Below are 22928 nucleotides of genomic sequence, written 5' to 3'. Positions count from 1 at the left end.
GGTACCTATTAATGCGGGGGGCGGGGGGGGGGGAGGGAATGGAGCGGAAGTGAGGCTGGACCAGACTGCGCATCATTGTGACAGTGGCGGGCGAGCCAGACCCAAAAGAAAGAACTTGGTTCAAAGACTGACAAGAAGAAAAGGATGAACAGGGAGTCCTTCGGTTGAACTCTCTCCTGCTTGGCCCTATTTTGTCAAGCAGAAGGAAAGGATTTTTGTACCGCAGAAGAAAGCTGCCGATAATATCGCGCCATCACCGCTAGCCCCACTAGTGCGCATGCACTCGATCCTCAGGTCCAGCCTATCCTCCCGAGAAGCTCTACGCATGCGCCAGCTCAAGGGTCTTCGTAAGGAGAGACCCGGGCGCCATCCACTCGGAGTGCGCTTGCGTGAGTACAAGAGCCTGAGAGGGCGGGACTTGCAGGAGGCCGGCTCATTTGCATTTCTGGCGGGAAAAGGCGCGTGTGAACACGCCTCTTCCGTGACATTCGCAACCGCCGTTCGTCGCTGGTGTCCCTCAACTGAGTCCCGACTCCAGGTACGCCCTGCCTGTGGCGACTTTCATGGCAGGTTCCCCGGTAACATCACCTGCCAGCTCCTTCAAAAACGCCCCAAGTTTTGAGACAAGGTTTCTCTGTGTAGCCCTGGCTGACCTGGAACTCACTCTGTAGACCAGGCTGGCCTCGAACTCCGAAATCCTCCTGCCTCTGCCTCCCGAGCGCTGGGATTAAAGGCGTGCGCCACCGTGACCGGCTTCCTCAGGAAAATTCTAGTGGCAACTTCGGCAATCCTGTCAGACTCTTGAAACTTCCGGTTGCTTTTTGTTGCTTGTTTTCTATTTTTGTTTGAGACAGACCCTCCAAGTGCTGCCCAGGCTGGCCACGACCTCATGATCCTCATTCCCCAGTTTTAGGATTACAGCTCTCCCAGATGTGCCCAACTGCAATCTTCTAGAACTTTTGAAACCTAACACTTAATCTATTTTGTTTTTGTGGGTAGGGTAGGTGTTTTTGTTTTGAGACAGGGTTTCTTTGTGTAGCATTGACTGTCCTGGAACTCTCTCTGTAGACCAGGCTGGCCTGTGTGCTTCTGGTTCCCACGTGCTGGGATTAAAGGTGTGCACCACCACTGCCTGGCTTTTGTTTGGGTGTTTTTGGTTTTTGTTGTTGTTGGGGTTTTTTGTTTGTTTGTTTGTTTTTGAGTATTTTGCCGGCATGTTTGTATGTGTGTCAGGTATGTGCCTGTGGAGACCAGGTGGTTTTGTATCCCTCTGAACTAAAATTGCAGATGAGGAGGAGTTCACATGTGTGTAGTGGGATTCCAACCCATATCTATCTGGAAGAGTAAACTGTTAGTCCTCTTAACGACTAAGCTACCCTCCAGGGACTCTCTAGGGCTTCAGTAAATTGCCCAGACTCTACTCAAAACCTTGGATCCTGCTGCCTCAGCCTCCTGAGTGCTGGTATCACAGGTGTAGCCCACCACGCCAGCCGCTAGGATCTTCTAGATATCCCATCAGAGTCTCCCTCAAAAACCTGTCAGAGACTTTTCCTCTGAAATCTTGGTGGAGATTTGGTGTTCAAGTCCTATCTGATACTTTAGAAATCTGTAGTTGCCCTACAAGTTCCGCCGGGGACTCTGAAATCTAGTGACACCCCAGAAATGCAGCCCTTGAATTCTAGTCCAGGGATCCCCTCCAGACTTCCTCCATGTTTAAAACCCACAAGACACTCACTGGCCACCTGATATCCCTTGTTCCTCAAGATTTTGTCCGAGTTTCCCCTTGAAAGAGTCTCAGAAAGCCTCTTCTTTCCCTGGTGCCTTCTAAAAGCCTCTGAGATGGACAGCAGGAGGATCCCCACTAGCTGAAGACCAGCCTGCTTTACACAGCTTCAGAAGGCCCACTACAGCTAAAGCTACATAATATATATTTACTAAGTCCCTGTCTCCAAAAGCCAGATAATAATGTCTCCAGAAAACATTCGGCTGCCGGAATACAGGCAAGGCAGAGTGATGGCTGCATTCCCTGAGGAAAGGGAGAGAGGCTGCTTCTCTCCCCTTCGGTGACAAAGATATAGGCTGGATCACTCCAGATTCAAAATAGATTAAGGCGGGCTTACGAGGAGGCATCAACCTCCACCCACCTCACACGTGGAGATCAGTGAAGTCACACATCCAGGCTAAGCTTAGCAAAGGTGTTTTATAAAGCTTAGACGGGGAGTGATAACGTGCCAGCTAGGGGCTGGGATTATGTCCTTACATGGTCAAAAGCTGAGACCCCGGGGGCGGGGGGGGGGGGGGTTGGCACTTATGGGTGGATAGCTGGAAAGTGGAGAGGAGAGGTGTTAGCCCCAAGTTTTGTCCTTGTGGGCAGAGTTGAGGGGAGAAGAGCAAAGGAGGTTTCTTAGCTTTTGCAGGGGATGAGCAGGGGTTCCAAACAAACAAAGGGGAGCCAAGCAGGAGGAAACCCAGGCTCTCTCTACCCTTGGCCCCAGTCCCTAGAGGGACTACTGACAGTGCCTCCTTTTCTCCTGAAAGTGACTGGCCAGTCGGGCGTGGTGGCCAGCACTAGGGAGGCAGAGGCAGGCAGATTGGATTTCTGAGTTCGAGGCCAGCCTGGTCTACAAAGTGAGTTCCAGGACAGCCAGGGCTATACAGAGAAACCCTGTCTCAGGGAAGAAAAAAAAAAGTGACTGGCCAGGCTGTAATAGAGGCAGGACAGCACTGTCAGGGTGCAGAGGAGGGAGTCCCTGTGACCACAGAAGCCTGTGAGAGTCAAGCCCACTCATAAATATAGGCCTTGGGAGTGTCTGTAAAGATGTCTCAGTGGTAAAGAGCACTGAGTTCAATTCCCAGCAACCACATGGTGGCTCACAACCATCTGTAATGGGATCTGATGCCTTCTTCTGTCATGCAGGCATGCATGCAAATAGAGCACTCATATAAATAAATAAACAAACAAACAAATAAATAAATTTTATTTTTAAAAAGGGGGAGCAGCATGGAGATGGCTGGTGGAGGAGAAAAACAACAGAGTTGATTTTCAACAGAGAAGAGCCTAGAGAGAAGGCCCGGTGGTTAAGAGAACTTGCTGTGTGTCAGCGTGAGGGCACATGCCTTTAGTCCCAGCACCCTGAAGCAGGTGGATCTCTTGAGTTCAAGGCTGGTATTCCTGGCAAGTGTTAGGCCAGCCAGATCTCCAGAGAGAGACTCTTTGTTTGGAAAAGAAAAGAATAAGAAGCCACTGAGACACTTACTACTTTTGCAAATGACCAAGTTTTGATTCTCAGATGGCACATGCCAGCTCACAACCTTCTCTCTCCAGTTCCAGGTGCTCTGATGCCCTCTTCTGACCTCCACCACATCACAAAACACATTTAAAAAAAAAAAAAAAAAAGGGTGAGAAGCAGGCCTGGTGATGGCCATGCACATTCTTTTTTTGTTTGTTTGTTTTGTTTTTTGGGGTTGTTTTGTTTTGTTTTGTTTTGTTTTGTTTTTTCGAGACAGGGTTTCTCTGTGTAGCCCTGGCTGTCCTGGAACTCACTCTGTAGACCAGGCTGGCCTCGAACTCAGAAATCCGCCTGCCTCTGCCTCCTGAGTGCTGGGATTAAAGGCGTGCACTACCACCGCCCGGCGGCCATGCACATTCTTGCCAAGGCAAAGAGATCACAAATTCAAGGCCAGCCTGGCCATCTTAGGGTGGCTTTGTTTCCAAATACAAAGAGAGCCAGAGTGTGTAGCTTAACAGTAGAACACAGGTATTAATCATTAGTAAGCAGCTGCCCTGGGATTTGATAGTAGAGCACTTGCCTAGAATCTACCAGTGAAAGATTGAAGGTGACTCAGTGATAAAAGTGACTGGAAGTAGGGAAGAGCACTAGGAGGCCAGCAGTCTACAGAGGACCCCATGGTCTGCCTACAGGCAGGGAGGGAGCCTGCTGGGCTGTAGTCAGCTCCAGATAGAGTGAAATGTTCCAGAGAACAAGAGGCAGGAAGGCAAGAGTCCCAAGCAGAGACATAGTAGGAGCAGCAGGCCACTTTACCAAATGGCATGCAGGTTAGATGACTGCTAGACGATATAGCATGATTTGGGGAGAGAAAGCTGCTGGCCCAGGCCACACTGTGCCTCTGTTGCTAGACCCAAGCAGGCTCGGACTCAAAGAAGCCACAGCCACACAGGTCAAATCTGCAGCCTGTGGGAATGGACTGGAACCTGGCAGGAAGCTAGGACATGGGCCACAGAGAACAAGGTGAGCCCGAGGTCGGACTGTGAAGAGACCCAGAAGAGAGCAAGATGGAATCTCTAGGACAGGAATGGTGACTTGTTGGGTTATGGGGAAGAGAGGTGGCCTCAAGCCCTAGGGGCAACAGTTGACCCCACCCTCTTGCCTCCCCCTTTGATCTTGCTGCTGCCTGCTCTCTTCAGTCCTCAGGTTGCCATCCCACACCTCAAAGCCATAAAAACAGGTTGGAGTTGGGATGGGGATGGCAAACAGGTTCTGAGAACCCTGAGGGCCTCGGGCAGTGATGGAGCAGTTTAGTCAGCCGAGAGTGTGGCCAGTCTGAGGAAGCCATCACTCTGCTTGTCCTTGTAGGAGCTATCTGGACATCCTTTCTTTTCCCCAACCCTCCTCACAGTGGAGGGAAGCTGAGAGCTTCGACAGCAGCTGTAGAGGAGCATCAGGAGTGGTCCATGGACCTGCCGGAGGGCCAGGCTGGTGGTCCAACTGCACAGAGTAAGTATCTGCCTGCAGGAGGAAGAGGGAGCTGCGGGTCAGGCTGGGAGCAGGAGAGATGCTAGGGTGGGCAGAGGCAAAGGATGCTAGGATAAGTGTCAATTGTGTGCCTGTCACATGTCTGCCCTATCTCCTCTCTGGAGGGCTATTGAGGACAGAAGGCTCCACACACTATAACACCCACACTTCGCACCTCTTACTTTGGGTAAAACAGGTACCCTGTCACCTCTATCCCTCCTACTGCACTTGCCTTCCCAACACTGGTGTCTGTCTAGCACCTGCTTAGTCTAAGACTCTCCCCGGAGCATGGCTGTACAGACCCTGCTCCACTCGTGTGTGTGTGTGTGTGTGTGTGTGTGTGTGTGTGTGTGTGTGTTTGTGTGTGTGTGTGCGCGCACGCACGCACCCACACAGTGCAGAAGAGCAGAAGATGGAATCCAAGGTTTTATGTGTGCTAGGCAACCAGTCACTTCTGAGTTGTGATCCCATCTCCCAGTGTTGTTTTTGTTTTATGAGACAGGATCTGGATTTGAACTCTCACTGATCCTAGCTCAGCCTCTCAAGTGCTGAGATGACATTCGTGTACCACCATGCTCAGCTCTCATATTTAATTTTTAATTTTTTAAAAGAGAAAAGCTGGGTGGCGGTGGTGGTACGCACCTTTAATCCCAGCACTCAAGGAGGCAGAGGCAGGCAGATCTCTGGGTTTGAGGCCAGGCTGGTCTATAAAGCCTGGTCTATAATTCTAGGACAGCCAGGGCTACATAGAGAAACCCTATCTTGAGAGAGAGAGAGAAAGAATGCATAGCTGGCAGAGGGGTCACACCTATAGAACTGAAGGGTCTGAGAAAATAAGAAAGTTGGAGGCCAAGTCAAGCAGGTGGTGTAAATGGTATGTTAACTGATTTTATGTAACTTGGTTCATATACCGACTGTTTGCTGTGTTAAGCCTCATGGAAACATGCCAAGTTATTCCTGTGTTCACAGACATCCTTGAGAACTAGGATGTGCCTTACACTAACAGAACGCTCCGTTCCAGCTTGGCCTGCTTACGTGCAGGAGAAGAAGCACGTGCAGTGGGCCTCTGCACACTGGTGCTGCTGCCCCAGATCAATGCCTGTTTTGCTGTGGGCAGATGCAGACAAGTGGGCGTGGGAGCCAGCGCGCATCAGCTTTCGGAGGAAGGTGCTGGCTCACTGACTCCTGTGGGCCAGCCTCTATCTCTATGTCCCTAACTCCTGTTTTCTTCCCCGCCGATCTGTCTCTGCCCTATCTCAGCAACTCTTTTCCCCAAGAATCACCCTCCTGGTTTCTCTGTCTCCATCTCCTGAGGCTGTGCTAACAGGGAGGCCAGCCTGATGGGGTAGGAAGCTCCAGCGTCTATATAGGCAGTTCCGACTAATGCAGGAACACCTGTCTTTTAGGCTCCTGGGAGTCGACAAGTACGCCTGCAGCTTTGCTCAAGGCTGAGATCTGCACCCCAACCTCAGGGGTAGCCTCTGCAAATAGGAGGGGTTTACAGGCAAGACACCAGCATGCTAATAAGGCTGGCTAGCTTGGGAGATGACTGGCATCTAAACCTTGCCTGCACCAGCAGAGGGCGAGCAGCCACCAGGAATTAGGACCATGGCCAGGTCAGCTTCTGAGATTGCAGACTGAAAAGGAAGAACACACCCACAGGGGAAAGCCGAGGCTGAAAGACAGGGATGGCAAAGAAGAGAGAAGGCGCTTGGGACAGAGTATCAAGATTAAGATAGAGTACAGGGTGGGGGGAGAAAAGGGACTGAAGGACACAGGACAGAGGCTGAACATGTGAGAGAGGTTGGGGAAAAATGAGAACAATGGTCCAGAAAGAGCAGGGTGGTGGTCATGCACGCCTTTAACCACAGCACATAGAGGCAGAGGCAGGTGAATCTCTAAATTCAAGGCCAGCCTGGTCTACGGGGTGAGTTCCAGGACAGCCAGGATGCCAGGACTACACGGAGAAACCCTGTCTTGAAAATCCCCCCCCCCAAAAAAAAAAAAAAAAAGGAGAGAGAGAAAGGGGGGGGGGGACGGAACAGTGTCTTCCTTCAGGACCTCAGGAAGGGACTATGCACCATTGGCCTTTCTGGGCCACAGCACAGAGTCCTCCTCTGTAACACGGGACGGTGGAGAGCAGTAGGCCAGCTGAAGTCTTCTACCTCCCCAAACTAACCTGCCCTACTGCCCTCCCATGGGAGCCAGAAGAGTCCAGGTCAAACTGGGGTACAGCATCCTGGAAGTGTCAGGGTGAGAGAAGAGACTCTGTGCTGGAAGGTGCCTGTGACCGCTTGTGCTGCCCGTCTGCCTCAGACTCCTCGTGTAGGGATAGGAGCTGCTGCGGTGCTGACGCTCCATGAGTGCCTGTAGTTACAGACCACGCAGAGGCCCACCCACATGCATCCATTTCTTCCCCAAAAGGGAGGGGGGCTTTCTCAGAGGATACTGCTGACACTCAGAGGGGGTGGGGGGCAGGACAGGGGTCTCTAGTGCCAGCTCAGACTCTAACCCTGCAGCCATGTGCAATGGGCACTCATCTCAGCAGGCCAGGCTGTCAGAGGTATGAAAGCCACCTCCAGCTTGGAGAAGCTCTGTTTATTGAGTGCCTGCTGTATTCATGTGATGTGAATATAGCTAGCTGCAGGCCAACAGACCCTGGAAAACAGGAACATAGGCAGGCACACAGTGGGTCTGAGCCAGGTGAGAGCTGCCCTACCAATACACACAGGCCACACACACATATGAACACACACATGTAAACACATAAACACTCCACATTTGCATAGACACATGTGCACATACATTGACACACATGCATACACATATTGCACATACACACCCAAACATCACACACTCACTCCGACACTCACACCCACACACACATGCCTGCACTCACATCTTTACATATGCAGAAGGAACAACCCTCTCACCCTCCTGAGGGGGGTTTTACTGACACAGAAACAGACCTCCCAAAGAAGAGGCTTGCCACAGACATGCTGCAGAGCTGCTGAGTCAGGGGAGTCTGGCAGGAAACTCAGCTCCTAACCAGTCCCCTGCCACCCCCTGCTTCCACAGCCCCATCCCTCCTCTTTATCTTGGTGTTGGCCCTGAGTCCTCCAGCTCTGATGACGCCATGCTGAGGATGTGGAGAGGAGAGACTTGGTCCCTGGGGCAACTGGGAGAAGGGCTGCAGCGGGTGGGATCGATGGAGGCTGCCCACGCCTTATTGGATTGTTCCTGGCTCCTCGGCCACCTTCATCCTGCCTCCCCCTTGCTTTCCTCAAGCCTGGTCCCCCCTGCCCATAGCCCGGGAGACTGGAGGAGGGCAGGGCTGAGGGTCATCTCAGAGCTCATTAATGGCTTCCAGAGTCCATTGGCTAACCAAGCCTTAGGCAGACAGTAGGGGCATCTCCTAGCCTAAGAGATGGGACTGCTTGAGAGCAGTGACTCAAAATCCTCCCTGTTGCCACCTCCCTGGAAGCCTCCCGCTGTCCTTTACCAGTCCCCACCACAGAGCTTTCAATGAAAGTCCCCCAGACTCAGCAGAGCCCAGGCATTAGGATCATGCTCCTGGTGTCTCCGCATTGAGAGGGGACCCCCTTTTCTCTACAGTGTACCTCTGGGAACAGCCCGAGGAAGCGAGTTCAAGGCCACTGCTCAGCCTAGAGGAACAGATCCTTAACTCCACATTTGAAGCCTGTGACCCTCACAAGACAGGTGGGGGCTGGGGATCCACAGGAAGGGCTGGACCCGGGCTGCCCTGCTTAGGGGTCCTTCAGGAGTAGGGTAAGGGCATGGATCAGGGGATGAGTAGCGGGGCTTGGGCCCCAGGTACATAGTTAGCCTCTGGCCTGGTTACAGCAGTGGCTGCTGCCCTGGCTCATGCTCTTTGGTCCACTCTGAGATGGACTGGAAAACTTAACTCAGGAGAGGGACTTGCCCCAGGTGGCTCTGCATGCTGTAGGGCAGGCGTGTCATCAACCTGCTGATGACAGACACTGTTCTTAAACCGTGGCCTGTCCCACTGGCCATTGCCCAGTCCAGGTCTCCCTACCATGCTCTGTCCCAGGCACTGTGACTGTGGCCCACCTCCTGGCCTACCTGGAGGCTGTGACAGGACAGGGACCTCAGGATGTGCGCCTCCAAACACTGGCCCGGAGCTTGGACCCTTATGGAGAGGGTGCTGGAGCCACTGTGGAACTGGACACCTTTCTGGTGGTCATGCGGGACTGGATTGCTGCCTGTCAGCTGCAGGGGTGAGTCCCTACACCAGCAGCCTCCTACCTAGGAAGACTTTCCTCACGTCTGCTCTGCAGTCAATACTAGTTAGGCCCAGGAACCCCGTGTGGTTGGCTTGGGACTAAGGAGAGGCATCTAAAAGGACACGGAGGGGTGAAGGGGTCTGAGAACCAGCTGCCTTGGGTGATGGTGCAGGGGTCCAAGTAGAAGGAGCAGGGCGACCATAGGAAGGGCTGCCCTTCACAGCCCAGGCCCTGCCATCTGGCTTCACCCTTACCCATAGAGCCTCTCTCCCTACAGCCCTCCTCTCCTCCATCACCCCACACCTCTGTAGGCACAGGTCATGGCTGTGGTGACCACAGGGGACCTGAGCCTCTTGCCTTTGATACAGGGGATTAGAGCGGGCAGAGGAGACCGCCTACGAGGGAGCCCTGGCTTCTCCACACCTGCCATCTGGTGAGACTATTTATAGAAGGCGCTGGGTGGCAGGGGTCAGCGGGGGTTAGCAGGGACTTCTCATCTACTCGCTCCACACAGCAAGGGCTAAAGAGATCTGGGGCCTTTGCTCAGCCTGCAGCTGTGGTGGCTTTCTGGTGCCTTTGGGACAGTCCCACTCTGGACTTCAGGCTCAGGTTTTCCAACCCTTCCTCCCATCTCCAGCCCTAATGTAGAGCCTGAGGGGACTGCAGCCTCCACGGTATCTAGCTGAGGCCTGGGGCACCCACACTATGAAATCTTCACTTGGCACAGGGCAGTCTTGGCTCCCCATCCTGCCCCACCACACACACCTCGTACACCTGCTTCCCTTCCCTTGAGAGCAGACATCTGTCCCAGCTGTATCCCAGCCCTATACTGGGGTGCTGAGTGCAGGAACTCACACCTCAGAGGTGTATGGCTAAAACGTGGCTTTACAGAACCCAGACTGTAGCTCTCTTGGCATTCTTTTTTTGTTTGTTGGTTGGTTTGGTTTCAGAGGGTTGTTTGTTTGTTTGTATTTGTTTTGTTATTGTTTCTTTGAGACAGGGTCTCTCTCTATAACTCTGGCTTTCCTGGAACTTACTATGTAAACTAGGGCTAGCCTTGAACTCACAGAGATCACCCTGCCTCTGCCTCACTACTGCTGGGATTAAAGACTTGCAAGACTTGAATCTTGAGGCTTCTGTTTTGGGGGGCAGGGAGGGCTGTGAGCAGCAGAGGGGTAGGTCACGTAGACAAGTCGGAGGGTGAGGCTGGAGAGTGCCCAGGGAGAGACTAAGGGAGTGGTAGAGCAGAGAGTCCAACAGATGGCAGGCTGCTAGTGCGGAGGCCTGAGGAGGGAAGCTGGGGCCAGGAGAGGAGTGGCTTGGGAAGTGGAGGTATCTATCTAGCCCTCCTGACTGGCTCAGAGACCTGGCTGAGCTCCAGGCCAGTGTGCGCAAGCAGCCTATAGAATAAGAGTAATTCAGCCCAGGGAACCCCAGAGCTACACATTAAGAAACTGGGAGGCCAGAATCCTGGGACAGTCCCAGGGTCCTTGGACACCCCAACATTTAATTTACCAGAAACTCCAACCTCCTGTCTCTTTCCAGTGTGCCCAGAAGCTGAGGAGTCAGCCAACTTAGAGAGCTTTGGAGGAGAAGACCCCAGGCCCGAGGGGTGCCTGTCCTCCCCTCCCCCACTGCAACCCCACTCCATTTTCTCCAGTCTCTCTGGGGTGCGGGAGTGGGGAGACTGATGTCTCGGCCTAGGAGAGCCTTGGGCTTTCCTTCTGATCTTCCTCAGAGGAGTATTTTCTGACTGCCAGCACCTGCCCCACCTAAGGAAGCTATGGGAGAGGGAGGGGGAGCAGGAGCAGGTTGGTCACCAGACCCTTGCTGTCCTCAGGCCTGCCACAGCTGAGCTGCTGAGCAACCTGGAGGACCTAGAGCTAAGCAACCGGCGTCTTGCTGGTGAGAATGCCAAGCTACAACGCAGTGTGGAGACTGCGGAGGAGGGCTCTGCACGCCTAGGGGAGGAGATCACAGCCCTGCGCAAGCAGCTGCGAAGGTTAGGGTTAGGGTACCCGTGCCTTCCTCGGTGACCCTACCCTGGGCTGTGTGGGAGCCTGGGATCTAGGTACTGCTGGCACTCTACCGCCCAGCCTTGTCTTCCATCTGCCTCTGTGTGGGGCTTATCTCCTAGCCTTTGGCTTCAGTCTTGACTGCCTCATTCCAGTTTTGCCCTCTTTCCCACCCCGTACCCCTTTCTTCCTTTGCTGTATGGCCCATGTTCCCTTCCTGAGTGAACACTGTCTCCACCCCACATTACACCCCAGTCCCTTCTGTGCCCCTTGGCCTACCTCGTGTCTGCTCCCAGGCTCCCTCTGTCTGTCTGGCATATTTTGCTCTGCTTCTCTGCCTGTCTCCCCTCACGTCTGTGCCACCTCTCAGTACCCAGCAGGCCCTGCAGGTGGCCAAGGCTTTGGATGAGGAGCTAGAGGACCTGAAGACTCTGGCCAAGAGCCTAGAGGAGCAGAATCGCAGTCTGATGGCCCAGGCCCGGCACACAGTGAGTGCTGGCAGGGAAAAGGACAGGGGAAGGGGCAGAGGTTAGCTGAGTTCCAGGTCCTGCTCACCCCACACTCCCCCAGATGGCAGGAGTCGTGCCCCCACCCCCACCCCGCCACAGCCCACCCCCACAGCCCAGCTCTTCAGTAATACAGGCTCTGACTGCATTCCTGGGTCAAGGAGGCACTGGCACTGGGACCAGAACTGATTCTGTTCTCTCTGGGGTGGGCCAGGAGAAGGAGCAGCAGCACCTGGCGGCTGAGGTAGAGACGCTACAGGAGGAGGTGAGCCGAGGCCCACCCACCTTCAAGGGTTCCTACCCCTATCCGGCAGACCCAGCATCCCACATGCTGTGATAGTCCCTGGGGGGCATTCATGGGGAGGCCCTGGCCAGTTCTTCTTATGTCTGCATCATGGTGCCCTCACCATCAGGGGAGCAAGCCAGTCAGTGGTCTCACCTCATGTGAGGCTTAAACTAGAAAATGCTTAGAAAGTTCCTAACTCAAGGTAGGATATATAGGGTGTGCACAGTAAAATCCAACAAGCTGGTATAGTGTTCCGTGCCTGCCATCCCAGCACTCAGGAGTTTGAAGCAGAAGGATTTTGAATTCAAGACTAGCCTCAGCTATGTAACTAGACTGTCTGAAAAAAAAAATGTCACATGCCTTCGTTTTTATCAGTGTGTTGGTGGTGAGTTTGATCTCTGGCAATGCAAATGAAACTGCAAAAACTTATAAAACATTGTTTTAAGCATAGGCATTGAGTCACCCTAGGAGCACGATAGGCCACTTCCAAGGATGCTGCTCTTTCTTTCATTTCTGAGGGGTTTTGTTTTTTGTTTTTTGTTTTTTTTGTTTTTGTTTTTGTTTTTTGAGACGGGGTTTCTCTGTGTAGTCCTGGAACTTACTCTGTAGACCAGGCTGGCCTCGAACTCAGAAATCCACCTGCCTCTGCCTCCCAAGTGCTGGGATTAAAGGCGTGCGCCACCACACCCGGGTCCAGCTTTTTTTTTCCTGCTTGTAGCCTCATAGTCACAGATGGTTTAAGGCAGGGTGCATGCACCCACAGACACACACACACACTCACACACTCACATACTCCTGCCCCTCTGTGTGTTGTTTCAACAGCCAACTCACCATATCGTTGGCTGGGGAGGATCCCTTAGCCACAGCTGCAAGGGAGCCTGGGAGGACGAGGAAGCAGCCAGATAGGAGGGGTTGGGACAGCTGTTTCTATAGCAGACAGGTTTTCTTGTCACTGCCCCCAGGGCATGTCATGCAGGCGGCAGGAGTCAGCTGTGTGAACTGGCCACCTGCACCCCTGCCTCCTACACCAGGCCCTGTGCCCTGCAGAGGGACTTCTAGGCATGCAAGTTCAAGCAGAGCTAGAGCTATTCTCAGCCCCTTGCTGACCCACTGCAGCTGCCCACTGAAATCTAGAGATTGAGATCTCAGGTTACACCGCATGGCCTGCTGGAGTAACAGGATACTCGGTCTCCCAAAGTCTGGCTGCTGGCTGAATCCCAAGGATCTACAGCCGGTGCTTCTGCAGGAGGCTGCACGGTGCTGAGATGGCTTTTGGGTCCCACCAGGTGGACAGGTGTTGACACAGCACTCCCAGCTGTCCTTCCTCTGCCCTTCACCCAGCAGCCCGAGCTGCTGAGATGAATGACGCACTGGTGACCGGGAGCAGGGATGGGGCTAGATACCAAAGAGCTACTGGCCTCGTCTCCTGGGCTCTGGAGGAGGATGTGGCTTGCTAGACTTCAGGTGCCTGGAACCTTGGACTTGGAATTGTCATATTCATTTGTTTGTTTGTTTGCTCATTTGTTTGTTTAAGACAGGTCTTCTCTGTGTAACCCTGGCTGTCCTGGAACTTGCTCTATAGATCAGGCTGGCCTCGAACTCAGAGGTTTGCCTGCCTCTGCCTTCTGAGTGCTGGCATTAAAGGCATGTGCCACCACTGCCCAGCTTTGTTTTTGTTTTTTAAGATGAGGTCTTGTTATATAGCCCAGGCTGGCCTGGTATTAAAAGTTATCCTCCTACATCAGCTTGCCTGGTGCTGAGATGACAGCTGCATTTCCTCACACCCAGCTTCGGTCACACTGGAGAGCTGTTGTGGATGCCTTTTCCTGACCTCAGTGTCTCCCCTGGGGAGGCTCAGCCCAGGCACCACCTCCTAACCAAGCCCTGTGGCTGTTCTACCACCCAGCTTGAGTCTCTCAGTGAGCCTTGGGCTTAGTGTAATCTGTGTCTTCCTTGTTCCACTTCTGGTCCCTGTGCACCTTGTGCATACAACACCACCACTTCTCACGAGGCTTTTGTCACCCAGAGTTTTATCTGCGCCCCCCCAGAGGCTGAGTGTTAGAGGTGGGACTGGGCATCACACAGATGGGGCAGCCTTGCCAAGTCTCGTAGCCTCTGTTCAGTTCCTCCTGTAGAGCTGAAGGGAAGGATGCTATTAATGGCTATATAGCCACACACTTACAGAGCCAATGTAATATGGACAGTGCCAGCCCTGGATCTACCCACCTGCTTGCAGGTGACTGTGAAGTCACTACAGGGGTCCACATCTGGGGGCATATGTCTGCCACAGGCCAACACCCTAGGTGGAATACAAGAAGACGGGGTGATTTTGTTGCCAACTCTGGAATTACATTTTACTAAAGGAAATAAGTTGTCATAAGTAGGTAAACACTGGGGTTGCTCCAGGCAAAATGGGAGATTTGCTTTAATAAAATGACTGAGTTAGACAAGAAAGCAAAAGAAATAAAGAAAAGGAGGAACCAAAGTCTAGTTATTACAGTGGGCATGAGGGTGAGGTATGATGGCTCATACCTGCCTTCCTGCTAAAGCGGGAGGATTACAAATTCAAAGCCAGCCCAAGCTATATATTGAGACTGTGTGTGTGTGTGTGTGTGTGCATGTGCGTGCGCGCACTTGCAAGTATTCTGGGCTCACTATACTTTAGTTTCGTATGTTAGGAAGCATGAGTTTCTTTAATTATCTATAACTGTTCATCTCTAACATTTATATCTGGTGCATGCCAGGCGCATGCTGACTCAACTCTAATGTCTGTAATCATTCACGTTCACTGGCCTGTGCTAGCATGAGTAAGAGCTGTGTGACATGAGACAAATTACTCAGCCCCTCTGTTCCTGAGTTGCCTTTATCTCATTAAAACTGGGAAAAGAAATGGAGTCATACATGCAAAGTACTTAGATGTACTCATTCACTCATTTAGCTCCCAGGGACCTCATACAATCTAGGTATCACCTCATTGGTGGGGAAACCACCTATGGAGAAAGGGCAGACAAGGTCCCTCCCTTCAGGGTGATGGAAGAAAGGGGCTGCCTGGAGAGCAGCCATGGCAGTGAATGGCAGCTGTCCACCTCACACTCCTGGTTGGTGAGCATGGCTGTCCTCCCTGCAGAATGAGAAGCTGCTAGCTGAGAGAGATGGAGTGAAAAGGCGGAGTGAGGAGTTGGCCACAGAGAAGGACGCTTTGAAGGTGCGGAACGTGTACTCACCTCCCTGTACCCGAGTCAGCGCTGGAGTTGCTGAGAACAGGCTCTTGCGTCAGAATCCACATGCCACATCCTAGGCAGTCAGCTGGAGTCCCCCTCAGAGCAGCTGACACCCACGGGTGTCACTGGCAGCTGAGGGAAGACTGGACAGGGACGGTGCAGGGAGGAGGGTGCGCAGTGGGAGGCCGAGGGGAGATGTGGGAGGCCTGTGAAGAGATGGATAGGCTCTTTCCTTGGCAGCGGCAGCTCTGTGAGTGCGAACGACTCATTTGCCAGCGTGAAGCAGTCCTCTCAGAGGTGAGGGACAGGGAGGGGACAGACCTGCCCTTAGCGTGCCTTCATAGCCCCTGCCTTGTGTGGCAGGAGCCCACCCAGGTCTGGGCCCTAGCCAAGCAACCCACACCGGCCCAAGGGATTCTCCCAGGTTACAGTGTGGCCTGCAGGCTGTCCCAGCTCAGCCAGCCCCCCTTCAGCAGCCTCATGTCTTGGGGAACTGAGCCCTGCCTCAGGTAGCTTTGTGTTCCGTACCCCAGCGTACCCGCCATGCAGAGAGTCTGGCCCGGACCTTGGAGGAGTACAGAACTACCACCCAGGTAGTACCTGAGCCCATGGTGCCCCTTCTGCCCGTCTCTATGGGTTCTTTGCAGCTGGCTTTCCTCCCTGCTAAGCACTGCATCTCTCTGCCCCTTCCCTCCTCACTCTGCATCCCTGACCTCTACTGGCTCTGTTTTGTGTGGACATTTTTCCCATAGCACTCACCTCTCTGGGGGCAACTGTCTCCCCTGGGCCGAGTCCATCCGTCTGTCTGGGTAACTCCTTTGTGTGTTTTTCTGTGAATCTACCCACCTTAGAGTCCCTTCTGCCTTTGTGATGCTCGGGCTGTCTGGTGCTCTGGGCTTCTGAACTCTCTTAGTCCCGGACCTTTGGCCACTGCTGCTTCACCCTGGTAACTGGCAGTATGTGTCGGCAAGAGGAGTGTGTGGGCTCCACGGGGGCCCATGCTCTGCTTCTTACAGGAACTAAGGCAAGAGATCTCAAACCTGGAGGAGCAGCTGAGTCAGAGCCAGGAAGGCCCAGAGGAGTGAGTGGTGTTCAGGAGGGAATGGGGATGAATGAGCCATGGATCATGGAGAGGGGGGGAGCGAGTGGATGGTTGGGCAGACAGGGGCAGGAGAGGGCTGGGCCACAGGGTGAAGTCTGTTCCAAAAGCTAGGCCTCCCCTGTGTGTGGCCAGGCTGCTGGAAGGGGCTGAGGCAGGAAGAGTAGGCTGGATCATGGCCCTGCCCCCATCACTAGACTTGGAGATCCAAGCTATCCGACAGGTAGGCTCTGCTTCCATGGAAACTCTCCATGTATCCCTGTTCAGACCCTCACTCTGGCCAGAGCAGCACCTCGTCATCGCCTGCCCTTCTCCAGCTTTCTCTGCCTTAGCCCCAGCCCTGAAAACTCCAAGGCCATGTTCCTTAACATCATCTCTCACCAATCTGGTCCCATCACCAATTTCCTCCGTTCCTCCATATCTTTCCGCCTATTGTCTTGTCCCAGCCCCACACCTGTGCCCCCCTTCACCTCTGTCCTGCCTGTGCCCCCACTTTTCTCTGGCCCTCCCAGGTTCACATACAGCTTCTGCTTCCAGGAGCAGGATGTAGCCAGTGCTGGCCTCTCTAGTCCTCTGTATGGAGTGTGGCAGTGGGAAGAGGTGGAGCCTGAGCCTGAGCCTGAGCCTGAGCCTGAGCCTGAGCCTGAGCCGCAGGAGGTTGAGTTTCCCTCTGAGGACCCTGCTAGGCAACAGGTACTCAGAGAGAGGCCCTGAGCCACAGGAGTCCAGGGGCCCCCAAGGCTCTACCCTCTCTGCTCCTTTGCTGTGTCTTGCTGTGTTGTCTACTCAGTGAGCTTGCAGAGAGCCTGATGCAGGTGGGGGGTCCAGCCCCAGCCAACAGAACACACCCCTGCCCTCAAGGGACAGACAAAGTCAGGCTGCCCCATAGAAAAACTGTCAAGATGCGCTTATTCATGGTGAAAGACATGAAATGTCGTTTTAAAAAGCTTCATGGTGATGGTGGCGTATGCCTTTAATCCCAGTGCTGGGGAGGCAGAGGCAGGCGGATCTCCGAGACCAGCCTGCTCTACAGAGCAAGTTCCAGGAGAGCCACGGATACACAGAGGAACCCTGTCTTTAAAAAATAATATTAAAGTGAGAGAGAGAGAGAGAGAGAGAGAGAGAGAGAGAGAGAGAGAGAGAGAGAGAGAGAGAGAGATGGGGGAATGGAAGGAAGGCTTACCACTAAAATGATTCTAAGCTACACAGAGGCTCTATCTCAAGAACACCAGGGGTCTTTCTAGCCAAGGTCTATACTATGCTAGGCAATTATTCTACCGCTAAGCAGAAGCTCCTGTGTACTCCTGAGCTGGCCCTGTATATAGATGAGTCACCCAAGACAAGTGACCCCAAATGGTCCAGTTTAGGTAGCAGCTGGCCTGGGATGGAGGGGGTGTCTGTTCCAGCTGGGGGACAGTAGAGGGAAAATGACCTTGTCGTGGGACCTGAGATGCTTGGGGACATAAAGCCACACCATGGTCTCGGGTGACTCGGCAAAGGGTCTGTCTTCAGCTGTGAGTGGGCAGGATAGGGACAGGGAAGGAGGGCGGTCCCGAGAAGGGAGGTAGGGGAGGAGGAGGAGGAGAAGAAAAGAAGGGGGGCAAGATGGCCAGAGAGCTATACCCCAGCTCCCAGGAAGTAGAAACAGGAAGATAGGCACTCAAGGTCGTCCCCAGCCTCTGGAACATAGTGAGTCCATGCCAGAACAGAGTAACAACAGAAAGTGTCAGGGTGGTGGAGTTGGTAGCTGAGGGCACAGGCACACAGGAGGCCTCTCTGGAGAATGGGCCCTGCAGAGGACTAGGGGCATCCAGAGACCCCCAGAGGGAAAAAGGAAGAAAGTACTGAGCCCCCTCTTGACACTGGCTGGTGCATGGGGGAGGGACACCCTGGGGACATCAGTCTCTAGTCCTGAGAAGGAGTTAGAGTCATCAGTGCCCATGGCATATCTGGCTTTCCGTGGGTGCTGAGAGGGGGTCCACGGAGAGTTTGGAAGCTTGTATCCCCAGGGGTCATCTACATCAGTCTGGACCTCAGGTAGTGGGTACCTTGCTGGAGCTGGGTCAGAAGCCCAGAGAGGGCTCTGGTGCAGAGTCCAGGAGACCAAATCTTGATGTTCTGCAGACAGACTTGCAGAGAGAGCCAGTGCGTGCTCTAGAAGGAAGCAGAGCTCCATGCTTGCGGTAAGGATCAGGTTAACAGACCTCCTCTGCCCCGGTGGTGTAGTTCTGACTGCAAGAGTCACATCCCCCTCCTCCATCTAGTCTGTGGCTGTCTCAGAACCCTTGACCTGCCCTCAGTACATCCTGATCCTGGCAATTCCAAAAAGGAGTGGGCAGAGGGACCCTAGGGAGTCCAGGGGCTCTGGGAGGCACCCCAAGGATCAGGCTGGGTTTATAGTTGTCACCCTTCAGGGAGCCAGAGGTGCTGGGAAAATACTGATAGGGGCCTTGAGGGTTCCCAGGCCTGGAAGACCCCACAGGCTCCAGATCAGTATAAGGCTCCAATAAACAGGCTGATGTAAGCCTCCATGGGTCCTGGGAGTCCAGCTCTGAGACTGATGGGGGTGTATTTTGAGGCCTTACTCAGGCTTTGAGTAAGAATGGAAAGCGCTGGATGTCTGGTCTCAGCGCCTTCAGCTTCCTGTGGTGCCCCCCCTCCTCCAGACTCCTGCCTCCACAGCTAATGAGGCCCCTACACAACCTCTAATTGGACTTGTCTGGGCAGAGCTGAGATTGGGCTGGCTCAGGGCTCTGATCAGTGTGACCTCCTCCTACGTCATCGGGATGGAGGGAAGAAAGGACTTATGCCCCCTGGGTAGGACTGCTACCAACACATTTTCAGGGTGGCAAATGCTGGAGCCCAACATGGGACGGGGCTGGGGCCTGACCGCGAAAGGCTGGGGACTCAACACCCCTCGATGTGAGCATTTCAGGGGGTCCCACAGCAGTGTATAGTGGGACCGGGCTGGGAGAAGCTGTGTGCCTGAGGCTGCTGGCTTGATGGCAACTACAAGATTAGATCCCTGATCCTCAGTGAAGCAGAGGCTGGTGTCAGGGACACCTGGGTCCCTGGGGAGCCAACCAGCCTCTGAAGCTTCACACTAGCCTCAAAGCATGGGCTTAGGGTGTGGGGGTGGCACTGACACACCCAGAGAAATGATTTAGAAATGATTTAGCCCAGATAGGAAGGTACCAGGGCTGGGAGAGGGGAGCTGGACAACCAGTCTCTAACAAGACCCGGAAGACCAGGGCTGAGAAATGACACAGTACCAGTTACCCTCATGGGTGCCCAGGGTTCACACACCCTGGGGTGTCTGATTTGGGGGCAAAGTAGGAACCTTGGTTCTACCTAGGTTCTGCTGGAAGGAGACAACTAGGAATGCCTGGTTCAAGGGCTTCTGAGCCTTTTGGGGATCACAAACTCCAAAATTTGCTTTTTAAAAATTTCTGAGAATGGGAAAAGAACAGGGAGGTAGGGTGTCCAGTGACTTTGTTTGCTATAGGTTGTCCAGAAGCCAGGAAGAGGAGGAAGAAGAAGAGGAGAGCTGGGTCCTGGTAGGCAATCCCTGGAACCTGTCCTATCCCCAGAAACTGAGGACCTAATCCCAGCTCTTCCCTCAAGCTTGTGCTCCTCAGGAACAGACAGAAAAATCATTTGGTCAGGAGATAACAAGGCCCTCGCTGCAACTAATGAGAGGCAGGGTCGGGAGGGGGAGGCTGAAGGCAATTGGCAGCCAGACTATTCCCCGAAGACCCCAGCTACAAAAGACAGGCTGCAGTTTCCACTCTGAGCCTGGGATCTCACAGATTCCACCCCAATTGCACCACAGACTCCCACACTCGTTGAACAAGGAACTTGTGGGCTCAAAGATCTGGCCAGACTGCCTGGGCCTGGGCTCCTCCACCCTTGTCCGTGGCAGGACAGGTAGAGGTCTCAGCCCAGCTCTTGTCAAGGGGAGGTAAAGGAAGTTGATGAGCGACGAGGCCAGCGACTGAGAAGTGTAGGACAGGCACTGGAGTCCTCACCGCCCTGTCACACTCAGGCCCCTCACTGAGGAGACCCAGCTCCTCTCTGTTCTCAGTTCAGTGCCAGGCAGAGTTGGGTGCAAGACCTAGCAGTTGGGAGTGGCATGCTACTTGGTTTATCACTGCTGGTCATTGTATTTGGAGCAAATGTGGGCATTGGAAGACCCTGACTGGCAGACAGGTGGCCCTTCCAGAGAGACAGAAGGAGGGGTGACAGGCTGGCACTGGGAGGCAACTTAGCCATAGCATGTGTGCCTGGCATAGGAACACGCACCTGTAAACCAATGCCCTGGGGGGTGGAAACTCAACAGGATCAGGTGGGAGGAGGAAGAGAAGTGTGGGCTGAGAGTCTCTCGCCCTCGTTAACTACTGTGTCATAGGCACTGTTCTTGCCCTGCCTGCTCTCCCCATTCACTCACTCACCCGGCGAGCAGAAGGCTGTAGTCATCCCTGACCAGCGGGGACACATGGCCTCCTGTGTAGTCTGCATCCAGGGTGCTGACTAAGGGCTGCAAATTCAGTGACTGGATGTGTTCTGTCCTTCCTCACCCAGGCTGACCCTTCCAGCCCTCTGGGAACCTATCACCATAAACTTGCCCCAGGAAGCTCTCGTGAGAGGTAAAGAGACACTTGGGAACTGGGAAGGGACTTAGGACAGACCAAGCCTAGTAATAATGTCTGTCCCTTCTGCCTTCCAGTTGCCACATTGTACCAGAGATGCACCAAGCCCTCATGCCTGTGGTGAGAGACCTGGTGCCAGTTGAGAGGTCACGGACCCAGCACTGTCTGCATCCCCAGCACTCCCCAGGGATCAGGTGTGCCCTTTAAATGTCCCCAGGTGCGGGTGGGGGTGCCATGAGTTTGTGAGACCCATCTTCCTGGGGCCACCGTCAGCCTCTCCTGCCTCCCCTCCAGAATCAGCCAGCACCCACTGGTCCCCACACCCGTCTTGGGCCTGCTGCTGCTGCTGCTGCTCTCCATCCTGCTGTTCAGCCAGTCCCCGCCACCCACCTGGCCTCACCTGCAGCTCTACTACCTACAGCCGCCACCAGTGTGAGGCACCCTTCCCACCACTATACCTCCTCCGTCAGCATGGGACCCACATCCCTAAGTTGTGTTATGTGACCATGACCTCTCCTGGCTCTCTCCTGTTTCTTAACAATAGCAAATCACATAGTAATGACTTCACAGGATGATTTCCTCATCACACAAGTTCGGGGGAGGAGGACAACTGGGCCTCCACTGGGTCAAGAGGGAACCCAAGGTCTCTAAGTTTTTGCCATCCTTCTCTCCTGCTTTGGAGGCTGCTATTGTAGCATCATCACAGGGCAGGCCTGGAGAGAGCTTGCTGTCCCTGAGTTGTATCTCTTTGTGGTAGGCCAGGCAGGCTCCTCTGCTCTGAGTACATAGCCTGGTCAGTCAGAGTGTGTCTGAGCAAGCAAGCCAGAGGCTTCTCTGACAGCTCCTCAGTGGCAACTTCATGAAACATGGGGCTAAGCAAGACCACTGGCTTGCAGACTCTGAGCTCTGGAATTGCCAGACTGCTCTGAGTGAGGCCTCTGGATCATAAGCACTCCAAGCCAGGACCTTGCTGCACCCTCGGCTGCACTCAGTTTCCCCTTCTTAACACTGGCTCCATGGTTTACAATGCCAGGAGCCTCTTGGAGCCTTTGGACTAAGATGGGTGCAGCCTGAGAACACACACACACACACACACACACACACACACACACCTACATACTACGCATGCATGCACTATTCTCTGGAGCTGTTCTCTTCAAGAAGGTGCCACCCGCCTGCACTCTGCTTTGAGAGAAGGTGTAGTTGGTATTCAGTTGGCAGCGGGAGGGTGTTCCAGGCTGAAGAGTCAGTCAGCCGAACAGCTCGGCCATGGGAAGGAGAGTCAGGAAGGGCAGGCTGGCAGCCTGGGCGGCCTCTGAGAAATGCAGAGGTCAGCCTGGGGCTCCAGCCCAAAAGTTCTTCCCAGTGCCCAGGAGGGGGTTGAGAAAGGCAGGCCTAGACACTCGAGATCAAGACTCCAGCCATGTGTGGAGCGGCGGATGGAACTAGTTCTGAGCAGGTCCTTGTGCGGAAGGACAGGCCAGCGCTGGCCGGCAGGGGAAGGGGGCTGCTGGAGGGTAGTAGTCCAAAAAAAGTCCTCCTTTTCGGAGGAAGGGTTTGGAGATGGGTGAGCTCTTTGGCCGCATCCTAAGCTCTAAGGCGGTTTGATGGCTGGAGACAGCCGTCAAAACTCGGGATTTCGGGGCGTTAAGTGTCGCCTCGCGGAAACCCGGATTTCTGTGTGCGCCTCCTGCTAACCGCTTCTGCTTCTGCGCGGTAGACCGAGCAGGAGCTGCAAGAGGCAACTCCGCCCTCACAGCATAAAAGCCAATGAGGGCTCGGTCCGCCTCCAGAAAATGCAAATTTTGGAGGGCGGTCTCCTGGACCCCACCCTCCTCTTCAGACCAATCAGGGCGCGGTCCGCTCGCTCCGCGGGCTCTCCGAATAAACAGGTGGGGACTGCGCCTCCCCGAGCCGCGGGCTCTGCTTAGTTTCCTTATCCGGCACCTGCCGCGGTCCAGCTCGGAACTGCTGGAGCCCTCCCCGGCCGATAAACACGAGGCCCAAAAAGGTTATGAAATCCCGACCCAGCAGGATATGGTGACGCTTGCCTTTAATCCTAGCACTTGGGAGGCAGAGGCAGGCGAAGCTCTCGAGCTCAAGGCCAGCCTGGTCTACAGAGTGAGTTCCAGG

The 22928-nt window shown here is 54.0% G+C and overlaps 1 protein-coding gene and 1 long non-coding RNA gene across 10 annotated transcripts; one reads left to right on the top strand and one right to left on the bottom strand.

The window, feature by feature from the left end:
* Positions 1 to 61: 61 nt before the first annotated feature.
* Kash5 (KASH domain containing 5) lies at positions 62 to 21362 on the top strand. 7 transcript variants are annotated; one of them, XM_006540968.4, is made up of 21 exons: positions 66 to 538; positions 4139 to 4250; positions 4596 to 4736; positions 8370 to 8474; positions 8827 to 9013; positions 9388 to 9452; positions 10565 to 10631; positions 10860 to 11021; positions 11405 to 11522; positions 11755 to 11805; positions 14954 to 15031; positions 15288 to 15344; positions 15581 to 15640; positions 16064 to 16128; positions 16282 to 16369; positions 16684 to 16839; positions 18271 to 18329; positions 19652 to 19703; positions 20728 to 20792; positions 20873 to 20989; positions 21090 to 21362. In XM_006540968.4, exons 2-21 carry the CDS (start codon positions 4232 to 4234, stop codon positions 21229 to 21231), a joined length of 1854 nt encoding a protein of 617 aa, XP_006541031.1. In that variant the 5' UTR covers positions 66 to 538; positions 4139 to 4231; the 3' UTR covers positions 21232 to 21362. The 7 variants fall into 7 exon arrangements, 5 of the variants coding, with proteins under 5 accessions (XP_017177820.1, XP_006541031.1, XP_011249173.1 ...); XR_003946500.1 differs by lacking the exon at positions 18271 to 18329 and having other exon boundaries at positions 62 to 538; XR_001785582.2 differs by lacking the exon at positions 19652 to 19703 and having other exon boundaries at positions 65 to 538.
* On the bottom strand, positions 13691 to 16284 carry Gm31097. Of its 3 annotated transcripts, none has more exons than XR_391430.3 (4): positions 15807 to 16284; positions 15051 to 15253; positions 14053 to 14125; positions 13691 to 13978 (listed from the first exon to the last, which is right to left on the bottom strand). It is a non-coding gene; the product is annotated as a predicted gene, 31097 (long non-coding RNA). The 3 variants fall into 3 exon arrangements; XR_391429.3 differs by having other exon boundaries at positions 13691 to 13963; XR_003946634.1 differs by having other exon boundaries at positions 13691 to 13963; positions 15894 to 16284.
* Positions 21363 to 22928: the final 1566 nt, after the last annotated feature.

The sequence above is a fragment of the Mus musculus genome, chromosome 7, assembly GCF_000001635.26.
Source record: "Mus musculus strain C57BL/6J chromosome 7, GRCm38.p6 C57BL/6J".
Taxonomy (NCBI): Eukaryota; Metazoa; Chordata; class Mammalia; order Rodentia; family Muridae; genus Mus; species Mus musculus.
The sequence above is the reverse complement of the archived record's forward strand: the minus strand, read 5'-3'. Positions and strand labels throughout refer to the sequence as shown.